The sequence below is a fragment of the Scyliorhinus torazame genome, chromosome 6, assembly GCF_047496885.1.
Source record: "Scyliorhinus torazame isolate Kashiwa2021f chromosome 6, sScyTor2.1, whole genome shotgun sequence".
Taxonomy (NCBI): Eukaryota; Metazoa; Chordata; class Chondrichthyes; order Carcharhiniformes; family Scyliorhinidae; genus Scyliorhinus; species Scyliorhinus torazame.
Genome location: NC_092712.1, coordinates 165,194,341 through 165,209,890, shown reverse-complemented (window position 1 = coordinate 165,209,890; position 15,550 = coordinate 165,194,341). Strand labels below are relative to the sequence as shown.

General features: G+C 43.1%; 1 protein-coding gene across 7 annotated transcripts in view; it reads right to left on the bottom strand.

Moving 5' to 3' along the window:
* ppp1r9a (protein phosphatase 1, regulatory subunit 9A) overlaps positions 1-15,550 on the bottom strand; it is a 489,701-nt gene that overhangs the window by 125,433 nt on the left and 348,718 nt on the right. For all 7 annotated transcript variants that reach the window (XM_072509043.1, XM_072509045.1, XM_072509048.1 and 4 more), the window contains one exon: positions 2,423-2,476. In XM_072509043.1, coding sequence (XP_072365144.1) covers positions 2,423-2,476 — 54 coding nt within the window. The remainder of the gene's footprint in view (positions 1-2,422; positions 2,477-15,550) is intronic.

Genomic DNA, 15,550 nt, shown 5'->3' with positions numbered 1-15,550 from the left:
ATGAAAAGTTCAGTTGGAGTGAATAAGGCATCACCTGCGACCATGTGCACTTTCTTTGATTTACACATCTTAGCAAAATGATTCAGTTGATTACAGTTCCTACACTTTTTTGTAGGCTGGACAACTACATAGAAATTGCATTGTTCTGCATTGACTGTATTTAAATGTTCTAATAGCTGTTTTGCTCTTTTTACCTTCAGGCTGTCTAAGAATTTTCCCCCAGCGTTGTTTCTGTTTAGCTACATCAAATTGCTTGTCTGTGTGCAGCTTAATAGCTTCCGCCATCTATTTAATCTTGCATTTTGTTGCATCTGCCACTCTGTAGATAGCTACTGCTTTCTCCAGTGTGAGGTACACTTCTCTCAAAAGCCATTCTCTCAGAATTATTTGTAATCACCATCTCAGATAAGCAATGCTTCAAGGCCTCCAAATTCACATGATTTAGCTTATTTTCTCAGCTCAATTACATACTGACTAATGTTGTCACTGCTTTGCGTGCATGTAACAAATTTGTATTTTTCATGCATGATATTTTTCTTAGGGCTGCAGCAAGTCACAAAATGTTTCATTATTTCATTCAAGTCATTTTGTTTTTCATCACTTCTGAATGTAAATGTTGAGGACTTCTTTCTCATGAAGAAAGATGTAAGACTGTACCAGTGGGTCTTTCTTATCACTGCCAGTCGCTGTGAGGTGCAGCTCGAAGTGCTGATGGAATCTCCTCCAGCTTTCAGCGTGATTGCCCTCCAAACTGAACTGTCGGTGGTTTTCAGAACCTCCATTGTGGAGTTTAGTTTACTTCTGACACTATGTTTTGTTTTATGATGCACAACAACCCACAACATTGCTGCTGATCTTTATTAAAAACACATTTTCATAACATGAACACAACTGCTAAGCATCTGTAGCTTTGTTCCAAACGTCTCCAACATGTGTATGATTCCATACACAGTACAGAGTATACCATATAGTATCTAATACTTGAGTCCACAACTACAATTAATTATGACAAAACTGACTTCAATATTATAATAAAGCATCAATTCTCCAAGATGGGTCAAGTACCCACCACGTTTCCAATCACCTTAAAAATGGTAGCAGGTACGTCAGAGATATGTTCCCAGACTTTTATCTTTTACCCACTGACCTTCTCTTGCCACAATACCAACTCCAATAGCTTTATTCTTCCTAATATCCAGCTGGGAGAAAATCCAAGACTGGATGTCAGGCAAGCAATTTAAAAGCAGAGACAATGAAGAAGTTGAAAGAGGCAATGGAGAGGTAGAACTGGGTATCATTATTGTAACCGTGGAAGCTGAACTCCATGTCTGCTGATGATGTCAACAATGAACAGTATTTACATGATGAAAATAAAGAAATTAAGATCAAATCCCTGGAGTTATGCCAAGGTAGCAGTATGAGGTGAAATGAGATGAGGAGCTTTTGCTAGAGGTGCTGTGACTATGATCGAATAGGTAGGCTGAAACTAAATGAGGTGAACGATGAGAAGATTTACAAGCTTTGAATGGGTTTATCAATAAGAGTTTTTTTCATAATCGATTGTATTGGAATGAGAGCTGCATTAGATAGTTAGAACTTTTTTTTTCACCTCCACGTGGTTCCGGAGATCTTCCCGGACACTGGGTGAATGGCTATGGAACGAAGTCGCAGAGAGAGTGCGTGAGTTGGCATGACGTTACGAGCGCAATGGGGGTAGGTAGGGTGAACATGAGTTGGCATTGAATTGCATAGAGAGTTGAGGAGCGATGAATGACCAATGGTATCACAGCTTATGGGAAATATGTTCAATAGGCCTGAGGCCTACTGGTTGAGATTGGGGCTTCAAAGCTTCTTTGACACTGCTGCATCACGAAACAAGACAAATCAAATCTCTAACCCCAATGTTGCAATTAGTATACGGCCATAGGCTGGGAAAAGATAACTTTGAACAATGTAGTCAGCTCTAGAGTTCAAAAATGAGAAATCTGACTGTTTTATAGTATTGTAAGCTTTAATTTGGATACATCAATTTTAAGTAATTAATCGGTAAATTGAATGAAAACAGTCTCTCCCATGAAAACACCCTTACAAAGAAAAATAATGTTCAGGTCAAAATTAAAAAATAAAATACACATTGAAATGAATAAAATAGTTTATGTTTCTCAAAAATGAAGACGATTCATAATCTATTAATAAACAAAGGTTGTTTTGTAGCAATATCAGAACTGAGCTTTTGCACTCTGCGTTTCAGTCTGGTTTGCTCCACTATTTTAAAAGTAAAATACCGGAACTGACCAAAACTATTCAATTTGGTGCTTATTGTGAAAAATAAGGATAAAAATACTGTGTTTATTGCTAACTATATCCTAAAATAGTGAAAAATGTAAAGCAAAACATATATCTTGACTTTATGGCATCTTACCTTAGTTTTCAGTTTCTGGATTTCAGCTTCAGTAACAGAATGTTTAATCTGTAGCTGGAGGATAAAAAAATTGTCAGACAGCAGTTCTGCAAAACTTAAAAAGCCTGATTAAATAAAAAGTCTTATTTGACAGTTGAAAGGATTCGCACACTACTGCAGTGTATTGTGAATTCAAAGGTGCTTATTCACAACATCTCTATTAAAGCCATACCATTCCTAATGCTTCTTTGTCCTCATACATTCTCCTTTAAAGATATCTGTTAAATTAGGAGCATGAATAGCTATGTCAAAGTCAAAATTAATGCTGTTGCATGATGAGGACCAGATATTTTCCGGTTGCAATGCTTTTCTTGAATAAAATTTGAACAGCCCCAATCACGTTTACTTTCATTGTTCAAAAAGCAGGTATCAAAAGTAGACAAGATACCATACATATGATTTCCTGGAACCATTCCACAGTGAAGAAAGTCCAATTATCAAATAACATGTTTAAACTTAATGCTATAAACAAAAATAAAGCTCACCTTTAGATGTATGAGTCATCATTCTTCAATAAAGGCTATATTCCACATACCATGGATAAAATCATGCAATAGAATGAAAAAAACTAGAGTGGAACCTAACAATTTGAGGAATTTTTCAATTAAAACCAGTGTGATCGTCCTTTACTATATCCCTTATGAATGTGCCTTCACATTCAGTTAACATAATGAAACAGAAACGCCAGTTTGAATTTCAGAGTTAAAACCATTAAGTCTTTAAACCATTAATTACTTTTAAATAGGCACTGGATAAAAACGTGAAGGGGAAAGTTAGCAGGGTATTCAGAAGTATAATTGAAGTTTTATAAAAAATTAAAACAAACCCCTATTTATAATTTTTCTGTTTAAATGTGTTACTTTGAAATACTGGCCAAGAGGTAAAGAGTTTTGCCAAGTCCAAGTGGAGACTACAATTATTACATAGAATTTTATACGTTTATAAAAAAAAAGTGAATTCAATTTCTTTGAGGCAAAAACTCAAATGAATAGTTGAAAAAATCCAAATGCCAACAATTTAGAACATTTGTACATGAAGTCACGTCAAAGCTTAAGGATATATGAACACCTGCTCGTGAAATAAGTGAGCACAGCTGCTAAAATATTTGTGTATATGGCAAAGGCAGCAAATACAGCATGTTGAATATACCTTACTTTGAAGAATGTTTATTACTAAATCTAAAGGTGAATCATCTCATTTTTTTCTTCATTAATTTCACTCCAAATATCAGCTTACATATTTCCCGACAAAAGAACAAGAATCCATTTTGCTTGGTTTCAAGGACAAAATGAAGCTCAGTTCTGCCAAGTTGCATACCTTCTTGCTGTCAAAACTAAGTGGTAATGCTTGTAAGTTACTTCAAATCATTTTGTACGGTATCTTCGGAGTATCACTTGCCTGAAACTAGCTCAAGTATATGCTACTGAAATGGACTGTGGGAAGTCTTGATCTCAACTAACTCTCTGGACATGCCAGCTCACAACAAAACAATATAAATATTGTTTGGAGATCAGGGTGTACAGAGATTATCTCTCATAGGACAAAAAGCTGATAGAGTGATTGTCAAATTTAACAGAAAACTCAGCTGAACATAATAATTGATCGCCAAAATCTATGATGCCCAGAATAATGCGGCATCAAAACTTCCTGAGCCAATAAAAAAGGATTCAGGCAAGAAATTTGCATGCAGAAAGAAATGGCCTATCATGCCAAAGTACTTTAATTGGCCGTACCATTAAGGTGCAAAGTAATTAACAATCTGTGGCATAAAATGCTTTATAACTATAAAGTTAGAAGGTTTGATCAAAATTACAAATGCAAGCAAAATATGATTAATTAAAAACAAATGCCTCAGGATACGTTAAACACCAGAGAATTGCAGCTTCAAAGACAAAATACCTTTTGTGAGTTATAATCTGTAATAACGAGGACAACGAAAGAAGGGCAGAGAATTGAATTCAATCCAATATCATGCCTCTTCCAAAGGTTTAATTTAAAGGGGTACATCATGGCAGGAGAGCGCAAAGCCTTGGGTTGCTCCTCTTGTTTCATGTGGGAAGCCCAGAACATTTCCAGTGCCTGGGACCAGCATGTGTGCAGGAAGTGTCTCCAGCTACAGCTCCTGGAAGCCCGGGTTTCGGAGCTGTAGCAGCGGCTGGGGACACTGTGGAGAATCTGCGAGGCGGAGTGTCGTGGATGGCACGTATAGAGAGGTGGCCACACCACATGCTCAGACGCCAGAGGCAGGAAGGGAATGGGTGACTACCAGGCAGAGCTAGGCAGCCAGTGCAGAAGTCTCCTGTGGCCAATCCATTGCAAAACGGATGTACTACTTTGGATACTGTTGAGGGGAATGACCTCTAAGGGGGAAGCAGCAACAGCCAAATTTGTTGCACCACGATTGGTTCTGCTGCAAAGGGGAGGAGTAGAAAGTACAGGAATGCAATAGTTATAGGGGATTCAATTGTAAGGTGAAAAGTAAAAATGGGAAAATATGTCATTTGAAACATGGAAGTCTGGCAAAACCTGAACTGAGGGTACATGAGAAAATGTAGGGAAAAATCCCACGAAGGGTTAACAGCAGCTGCAAAAGGTTTTGAAATGCAGATAGCCTTGATCAAACAGGCGTTAAGAAAACAGCTTGTGACTGCTCAAGCTGTAAAACTGATGCATGTCTTTCAAGTCAAAGCAGATTCAACTTTTAGTTACATTAAAAAAAACAATATTTTGCACCTTCTTTGAAGTTAATTATTTTAGTAAGCAGCTAAAAAAGAATTGCCAGGATCTTCAGTTGAATTGGGTGACAAAGTTTAGGTGTGAAATCCTGCTGAAACCAGTTGAATATGGGAAGCTGGAGACAATGTGTCCACGAGAACACAGGTTAACCCCAAATTGGAGTCAGAGCTCTGATTAGCTAAGGGCACTATTTGGTAATAAAGCAACTTTAGAAGTGACAGGAACCAGATGTAACACCCCTCAAGGATTAAAGCACTTTTGAACATCACAAGGGAAAAATGTAATCAGAGTTCGATGAGCTGAAGTCATGCTCAACATGAATACATAGTTGTGTTAGAAATAATTAAGATTAAAGGTACCTTTTACAATCAAGAGTAAAATAAAGTTACTTTACGATAGTGTCATATAAACTTAATAACTGCTAGAAGGAGAATATAAACCCTAAATCGGGGACAGCCAACAAAGTCAGCTCTCATAGCTGCCCTCGGTCATGGGAAGGATAGAACACAGAAACCGAGCAGAACAGCGAATCCATCAGGAGAAAACCAAAAGATAAAGAAGAGAGATTGTCAAGGTAGACCTGAAGGTCTTTTCAACCAACCAGGAGAATCCAGAAGCAAGATCTTTTTACTTTTCTGTAAAGACAGGTGATTTTATCTTTTAAAAGAAAAATAATAATAATAAATTAACTTAAAGGTTTAACCTGAAACAGTGGTTATTACAAAGTTTACTTTACTTACTTAGCAACGCGGGACCCAGGATCGATGCTACTAGTGGTAAGTTAATGAAATCTTCTATGAAGATATGGGTTATACTGGGGGATAATTTGAAAGTATAGATTGACCCGAATAGCACCCACTTAAGTCTGCATAGGAGTCAGGGAGTGAGAATCCCTGTTCACCATTAGAGTGTCTTATTGACCCTTTTTGGTATAGGGGGAATTCTAGGAATAGTGGTGAGTTTTTAACTTCAAAGGGGAAAAGCTAGGTGTTCCTGTGGCCTCAATTGAGGCTCCAGGATGGTAGGTTGTCTGCCTGGTGCTAGGGTCAAGAATGACTCGGAGCGGTTACAGGACATTCTGGAGGGGGAGGGTGAACAACCAGTGGCCGTGGTACACATCGGTACCAACAGCATAGGTTAAAAAAGGAGAGGAGGTCCTAAAAGCAGAATATAGGGAGTTAGGAAGAAAGTTGAGAAGTCGGACCTCTAAGGTAGTGATCTCAGGATTACTACCAGTGCCGTTTGCTAGTCTGAGTAGAAATAGCAGGATATATCGAATTAATACTTGGCTGAAGACATGGTGTGAGCAGGAGGGTTCCAGATCCCTGAGGCATTGGGACTGGTTCTGGGAGAGGTGGGGCCAGTACAAACCGGTTATACCTGGACAGGACCGGGGCTGATGTCTTAGGGGGACTATTTGTTGGAGTGGTTGGGGAGGGTTTAGACTAAAATGGCATGGGGATGGGAACCTATGCGAGGAGTCAGAGGAGGAGGAAACAAGGACAAAAAGAAAAGACAGAAAGGGGAATAACAAAAGTGATAGGCAGAGAAACCAAGGGCCAGATTCAAACAGGGCCATGGCGAACAATATTGGCAGCGAGGCAAATGTTAAGACGGCAAGCTTAAGGGCAGCACGGTGGTGCAGTGGGTTAGCCCTGATGCCTCACGGTGCCGAGGTCCCAGGTTCGATCCAGGCTCTGGGTCACTGTCAGTGTGGAGTTTGCACATTCTCCCCGTGTCTGCATGGGTTTCCTCCGAGTGCTTTGGTTTCCTCCCACAAGTCCTGAAAGACGTGCTTGTTAGGTGAATTGGACATTCTGAATTCTCCCTCTGTGTACCCGAACAGATGCCGTAGTGTGGTGACTAGGGGATTTTCACAGTAACTTCACCGAAGTGTCAATGTAAGCCTACTTGTGACAGTAATAAAGATTATTATTATAAAAGAACTAATCGCACAAATAGACATAAACAGGTATGATATAATCGGGATTACAGATACATGGCTGCTTGGTGACCAGGGATGGGAACTGAATGCCCAGGGGTATTCAGTATTTAGGAAGGACAGTCAAAAAGGAAAAGGTGGTGCTGGATAAAGAGGAAATGAGCGCAATAGTCAGGGAGGATATTAGCTCTGACAATGTGGAATCTCTACGGGTAGAGCTGAGAAACACCAAGGGGCAAAAAATATTAGTGGGCGTCATATATAGACCCCGAAACTGCAGTAGTGATGTTGGGAATGGCATAAACACGAAATGAGAGATGCATGCGATAAAGGAACACATGTAATTATGGGTGATTTTAATCTGCATGTAGATTGGGCAAATCAAATTAGCCACAATATCGTCGAGGAGGAATTCCTAGAGTGTATACGGGGTATTTTTCTGGACCAATTCGATGAATCAACAAGAGGACAGGCCATCTAGACTGGATACTGTATGATGAGAACTGAATCATTGGCAATCTAGTTGTGAAAAACTCCTTGGGAATGATGAGCGGCCATTATATGATAGAATTTTTCATCAAGATGGCGAGTGAAGTAGTTAATTCTGAGACAAGGGTCCTGAATCTTAATAAAATAAACTACGATGATATGAGGCGTGAGTTGGCGTTGATCAATTGGGGAACGTTACTTAAAGAGATGACGGTGGATAGGCAATGGCAAACATTCACGGAATGCATGGGCGAATTGTAACAATTGTTTATTCATGTCTGGCACAAAGGTAAAACGGGAAAAGTGGCCAATCCATGGCTTACAAGGGAAATTAGAGCTAGTATTTGATCCAAGGAAGAAGCATACAAATTGGCCAAGAAAAACAACAGATCTGAGGAGAGTTTACAATTTAACAAAGAAGGGACAAGGGGAAAATAAAGTCCAAGAGTAAGCTTGCAGAGAACTGTAAAAGTTTCTTTGGTGTGTGAAGGAAAAAAGATTGGTGAAGCTAAATATAGGTACTTTACAGTTAGAAACAGGGGAATGTATAATATGGGATAAAGAAATGGCTAAATACATACTTTGGGTCTGTCTTCACAAAGGGGACACAAATCAGATACCAGAAAAGATGGGGAACACAGGTTTTAGTGAGAGTGAGGAACTGAATGAGATCAATATTAGTAGAGAAATGGTGTTGTGGAAATTAATGGGACTGAAGGCTGATAAATCCGCAGGGCCTGATAATCTACATCCTAGAGTACTTGAGGAAGTGGCTCTAGAAAGATGCATTGGTGGCTATCTTCCAGGATTTGATAGACTCGAGAACAGTTCCTGCAGATTGGAGGGTAGCTAATATAACTATTATTTAAAAAGGGAGGTCGAGAGAAAACGGAATTATAGACTAGTATGCCTGACATCAGTAGTGAGGAAAATTCTAGAATCCGTTATCAAAGATTTTTGTGCTGAGCATGGTAAATCTACTGAAATTCTTCGGGGACTTAACTTGTAGAGTCGATGAGGGGGGGCGGGGGGGGCAGGCGATGTGGCATATTTGGACTTGCAGACGACTTTTGACAAAATCCCGCATAACAGATTATGCGTGCAAAATTAAAGTGCATGGGATTAGGGGTAGTGTATCGAGATGGATAGAAAACTGGTTGGCAGACAGGAAACAACTGGGAAAGAGTAGGAATTAACACATTGGCAGGCAGTGGCTCGTGGGATCGTTGCTAGGACCCCAGCTATTCACAATATATATTAGATGACTTAGAACATAGAACATAGAACATAGAAAATACAGCACAGAACAGGCCCTTCGGCCCACGATGTTGTGCCGAACCTTTGTCCTAGATTAATCATAGATTATCATTGAATCTACAGTGCAGAAGGAGGCCATTCGGCCCCACTGAGTCTGCACCAGCTCTTGGAAAGAGCACCCTACCCAAACTCAACACCTCCACCCAACACCAAGGGCAATTTGGACATTAAGGGCAATTTATCATTGGCCAATTCACCTAACCCGCACATCTTTGGACTGTGGGAGGAAACCGGAGCACCCGGAGGAAACCCACGCAGACACGGGGAGGACGTGCAGACTCCGCACAGACAATGACCCAAGCCGAAATCGAACCTGGGACCATGGATCTGTGAAGCAATTGTGCTATCCACAATGCTACCGTGCTGCCCTTAAGAACAAATAAATCTACACTTAGATGAGGTAACAAAATCTAATATCACCAAATTTGTAGATGACACAAAGTTGGATGAGTGGGTGAGCTGTGAGGAGGATGCATAGATCTTTCAGTGTGATTAGGGCGAATGTTTGGCAGATGCAGTATAATTTGGAGAAATGTGAGGTCATCCACTTTGGCAGCAAAAATAAGAAGGCAGACTATTATCCGAATGGCCATAAATTAGGAGAGGGGAATGTGCAACAAGACATGGGTGTCGTTGTACATCAGTCACTGAAGGTAAACATGCAGGTACAGCAGGTGGTAAAGAAGGAAAATTGTATGCTAGTCTCCATTGCGAGAGGATGAGACTATAGGAGCTGGGTATCTTGCTGAAATTATACAGGGCCTTGGTGAGGCCGCACCTGCAATAACGTGTGCAGTTTTGGTCTCCTTATCCAAGGAAAAATGTTCTTGCTGTAGAGGGAATGCAGAGAAGGTTTACAAGACTGATTCCTGGGATGGCGTGACTGACATATGAGGAGAGATTGAATCGGTTAGGATTTTATTCGCTGGAGTTCAGAAGAATGAGGGAGTATCTCATAGAAACCTATAAGGGTGGCACGGTAGCACAGTGGTTAGCAATGTTGCTTCACAGTGCCAGGGTCCCAGGTTCGATTTCCGGCTTGGGTCACTGTGTAGAGTCTGCACGTTCTCCGTGTCTGCGTGGGTTTCCTGCGGGTGCTCCGGTTTCCTCCCACAAGTCCCGAAAGACGTGCTGTTAGGTAATTTGGACATTCGCAATTCTCCCTCAGAGTACCGGAACAGGTGCCGGAGTGTTGAGACTGGAGGATTTTCACAGTAATTTCATTGCAGTGTTAATGTAAGCCTACTTGTGCCAATAATAAAGATTATAGATTATTATAAAATTCTAACAAGGGCTAGTCAGGGTAAATGCAGGAAGGATGTTCCCACTGGTGACTGTGTCCAGAACCAGGAGTCACAGTCTGAGGATGCGGGGTAGACCATTTAGGAAAGGGATGAGGAGAAATGTCTTCACCCAGAGTGGTGAGCCTATGGAATTGGTTGCCACAGGAAGTAGTTGAGGCCAAAACATTGTGGGCGGGATTCTATGATCCAGCGGCGGGTCAGAGAATTGGTGGAGGGGCACGAGAATTGCACCACGCCGCTCAGACGCCGGTCCGCCGATTCGCCGCGCTCGACGGGCCAAGTGCCTGCCGAGTTCCGCCAGCATGGGTTACGTATGGTCCTACCCGGCGGGACCTCGGAGATCTGGCTGTGGGGGCCGTCCTGGTTGGGGGGGGGGGGGGAAATCAGACTCCGGGGGAAACCTCCACGCTGGCCAGGCTGGCGGTTGGGCCTACCGATTGGCGGGCGGGCTAATTGCGGTGGGGGGGGGCGTCCTATGTTCCTCCACGCCGGACCCCTGCAGGCTCTGCCATATTGCCCGGGGAGCAGCGCGGAGACGGCAACCCACGCGCATGGGCGGACCCGCGCCGGCCGTGGTACGCATGCAAGGACCCACGCCGGCCTTCAAGCACACAGCACTCTGGCGCCGTACTAGCCCCCGAAGAGGTGAATGCCTGGGCCTGGAGGCCCATTGACACCGGCTTCGCTCGTGCTGCTTTTGACGCCGGCGTCAAGACTTGGCCGGGATTTCAGAGAATCCCGGCCTGTACGTTTTCAAGAAGCAGTTAGATACAGCACTTTTGGCAAAGCAGATCAAAGGATATGGGGGAAAGCGGGATTAGGCTATTGAACTGGATGATCAGTCATGATTATAATGAATGATGGAGGAGGCTTGAAGGCCGAATGGCCTCCTCCTGCTCCTATTTTCTAAGTTTCTAACCACACTAGCAATTAGTACAATGGACAACCTTTCAATACTTGAATTAAGTTTCTCCCTGAACATGCATATTCAATGTTGAGGAGTCGATTGAGAGAGATTCAAGTTTAGTCCATTCTATTTGAACAGAATGTTCTAATCTCACAGGAAATTTCTCATCACCTATTGTGTTAAGAAAAATCAACTGAAACAGATGAATGAACTGATACAGAGGCGAATCCAGGACTTGAGTCAGCTTTCCTAGTTAGTTTAGTGCTTCCTAACATGTACATTTGAATTCAGTATCTTGGCATCATGAGCGTCTGGATCATTTGAAATGTTGACAGAATATGTGGATTTTTACCATTGTTTGATTTTTTTTAAACTTGCGTTGTGTTAAAAGAGTTTCCATGAGAAAAAAAGATTTTGCAGACCAAGAATTTATGCATCAACTGAAGGCACCAAAGACATGGATCAAATAGTTCTTATGTTTTGGCTTTGTGGCAGGTGGAGGAGGAGGATGTTTGTAGGGGGGGGGGGGGGGGGGGATTTTCCAGGTAAGTGTTTGTGAGTGTGTGTGGCGTTAAATCCCTTGAATTCAGTATTGGATTGAGATCCCAAAATTATTCCATCTTTTCTGAGTTTCTGCACAGAAGGTTTGAAGAGTAGCAACGAAGCCTATTAAGTCTGTCAAAAAGTAATTAAGATAGTTAAGAAGCCAATGAAAAACTGTTTTAACCCTCAATTCTGGACTTCCTAACCAGAGCACATGGGCTGGATTCTCCGATCCCCGACGCCAAAATCGCATTGGCGATGGGGCGGAGAACCACCGATGACGCAAAAATCAGGAGCGACGTCGCTTTGGCGATGCTCCGCCTCCTGAAAAGCGGCGTACTCTAGGAGTATGCCACACGTGTATCCACGGCCTCAGGCCATTGCCCGAGGCCCGCCCAGCGATGCTCCATCCCTAACCGGCCGAGTTCCCAATGGCGTGGGCCACGTGTGGACTCGCCCGTCATGAACTCAGCGTGGCGGCTGCGGACTCAGTCCAGCCACAGTCGGGGGAGGGCTGATCTGCGGGCAGAGGGGGCTTTATTCAGGGCTGGGGACACTGTGGGGGGGGGGGGGGGGGGGGGGGGGGGGGGGGAGAGGGGGGGCGTTCCGGGGCGCACGAGCAGCCGAAGAGGGACACTACTTTTGCTGTTCGGTCCGTGGGCTGCATCCGCCATGAGGCACAGCATGGCCGTTACAGGCCACCGCCGTGTGCATGTGCAGCCATGAGTCCGGCAATGCTCCGGGCCGTATCGGTAACTAGAGCCGGGAGCTCTACGCTGCCTGGCTCCTAGCTGCCCCCCCCGAGCAGGGAATTGGTGGCCGCTTTGCACCAGTTTTCCTGGTATTAAACACCACCGTTTTCATGCCTGCGTGGGGACAGTCTCCCAAACGGAGAATACAGCCCCGTGTTTTTTGACCCATCAAATTTGCCATGATAAACAAGGCAAGTGGAGTGGCAAGAGCCTCTTCAGTGCTAGGGATAAGCTGGGCAGCCTTTAGTCAGTGAAACTGAAGAGCTCCAGCCATGTCCAGGTGAGAGGTTGTTCTTTAAAGCTATAACTGCTTGACAGGTGATTGCCAACTTCTTGGAAAGCACTTCTCTCATCATCAGCTGCATTTCCCTGCAGCCAGCTTTCAACTCGGCACTAGAGCAATTTATACAGCCGTACCTTTCACTGCTAATGAACAGCATAAGCAGAAACAACACCACTGACATTAGTCCCAGGAACACAGAAGCAGTAGCATCAGCTGCCTTCTCCTCGTCAGCAAGCCCCTCCACAGGGCAGGGGGCATCGACACCAAGATGCAGCTCGAAGGAGGCAAGACGCCCTAGCCATCCTTACCTGATCTGAACTATATGAAACTCCAGGTCCATGGTAATGTGATTGATTAACTTCCCTCAGAAATAGCCAACAAACTACTCAGTTCAAGGGTAATTAGGGATGGGCAACAAATGCAGGCCTTGCCAGTGAAGGCCTCAAGAATGCATTTTTAAAAATCTGCACACCAGTGCTGCTGGAACTCGGGTTTTCATGGAAGGTTGCTTTTGACATCTATAGCTTCCTGGAGAAAGATGTCCTTCCCATTGGGCAGATCCCACAACCAACAGATCAGATCCAAGCTCTGCAATCCTACCATATCCAGTGGTGAATGAATTAAACAACTAACAGGAAGACCTCCACAAATATCTCCCTCCTCAATGATGGGAGAGCCCAGAACATCAGTGCAAAATACAAAGCTGAAGCATTTGAAACCATCTTCAGCCAGAAGTGCTGAGTGGATTATCCATCTCATGAGGCTAGCATCAGAGTTCCAGTCTTCAGCTAATTATATTCACTATACCGGATATCAAGAAATTGCTGAAGGCACTGGACACTTGCGAAACCAAATTGTTCCAGGAACAGCTACAGCACAGGCATCTACCCGACAATGTGGAAAATTACCCAGGTATATCCTGTCCACATAAAACGGGATGAATTCAACCTGGCCAATTTCTGCCACACCAGTCTACTCTTGATAATCAGCAAAGTGATGGAAGATGTCGTTGACAGTGCTTTCAAACGGTACCTACACAACAATAATATGCTTACTGATACTCAATTTGCATTCTGCCAGGGTCATTCAGCTCCTTACCTCATTACAGCCTTGTTTCATCATGAACAAAGGAGTTGAACTCAAGTAGTGAGGTGAGAGTGACTGCCCTTGACACCGAATCTCATTTGGCATCAAAACTGAAGTCAATGGGAATCAGGTGGAAAACTCTCCACTGGTTGGAGACGTATCAAACATGAAGATGGTTATGATTGTCGGAGGCCAATCATTGCAACACTGGGACATTGCTGCAGGAGTTCCACAGGGTAGTGCTCTTGGCCCAATTATCTTCAGCAGCTCAGTGACTTTGCCTGCATCACAAGGTCAGAAGTGGGAATGTTCACTGATGATAGCACAATATTCGGCATAATTCGTGACTCCTCAGATACTGAAGCAGTTCTTGCCCAAATGCAGCACGACCTGGGCAATATTCAGGCTTGGGATAATAGGTGGCAAGTAAAATTTGCACCATACAAGTGGCAGGCAATGACCATCTCCAACAAGAGAGAATCTAATCATATCCTCTTGACATTCGATGGCATCACCATCGCTGAATCCCCCACTATCAACAATCAACAACACCAAAAGACAAATTTATGTTTCTGGGACTTACTGCGTGCCTTGACATTCAATGGCATTACCAGAAACTGAACTAGCCATATAAATATTGTGGCTACAAGAGAAAGACAAGTAATTCACCACTTGACTCCTCAAAGCCTTCCCACCATCAACAAGGCACTAGTCAGGAGTGTGATTGATTCGTCTCCATTTACCTGAATGAGTGCCGCTCCAACAACACTCAAGAAGTTCAACATCATCCAGGACAATGCAGTCCACTTATATTCACTCTAGCGGATATCAAGAAATGGCTGAAGGCACTGGACACTTGCGAAACCAAACTGTTCCAGGAACAGCTACAGCACAGGCATCTACCCGACAATGTGGAAAATTGCCCAGGTATGTCCTGTCCACATGAAGCAGGATGAATTCAACCTGGCTTGGTTGGCACCCATCCACACCATTAAACATTATCTCCCTCCAGCAAGGACAGTGACAGTAATGGGTACCATCAACAAGATTCACTGCAACAGCTCACCAAGGCTCCTTTGACAGGTCCTTGTGACAAATGCAGGATTATAAATATATTGGATTATAAGTATTTGACAATTTAAGGGTTAAACTCTTATGTTAGAGTGTGTTTGACTGCAGTAGTCATATTTTTAAAAGAATCTGGTTTTGCAAGACCAGAAAGCTTTTTGGAGCCAGAGGTGAAATTGATCAGTGTAAAAAGCCTGGGCTAATGCACTGTTGTTTGACTAGGGGTAGTCCCTGGGGAGTTAATGTATTTTCAGCCTGGGGAGTTAAGTTGTTTTCAGCTTGGGGAGATGATGTCATTGCTGGGTGGAGCTAAGGCATTCAGACATTGTGAGAAAGCTTTGAAGTTGAGTTCTGAACTGACTAACACTTAGACCACAAGTAAGGTCTTTTGCTCTCACAGTAGGATAGTTAAAAAAAGATTAGTAGCATTTAAGCAGTGCAGGTTTGACCGAGGACAAGGTGAAGCTGAAGCAAACCAGTTGAAACAGCTTTTTGAACACATTCAGCTCAAGTCTGCAGGGGTTCTAGCAGGAGTCAAATCTGTTCTGGAAAGCAAGTATTATTCTGTGCCATTTGGATGTGGTTGGATTGAGAGCTGTATGTTTTTTTTCTTTCTTGTTGTTTAATTGGGGATAGAGATAGTAATTAAGGGTACTGCATTT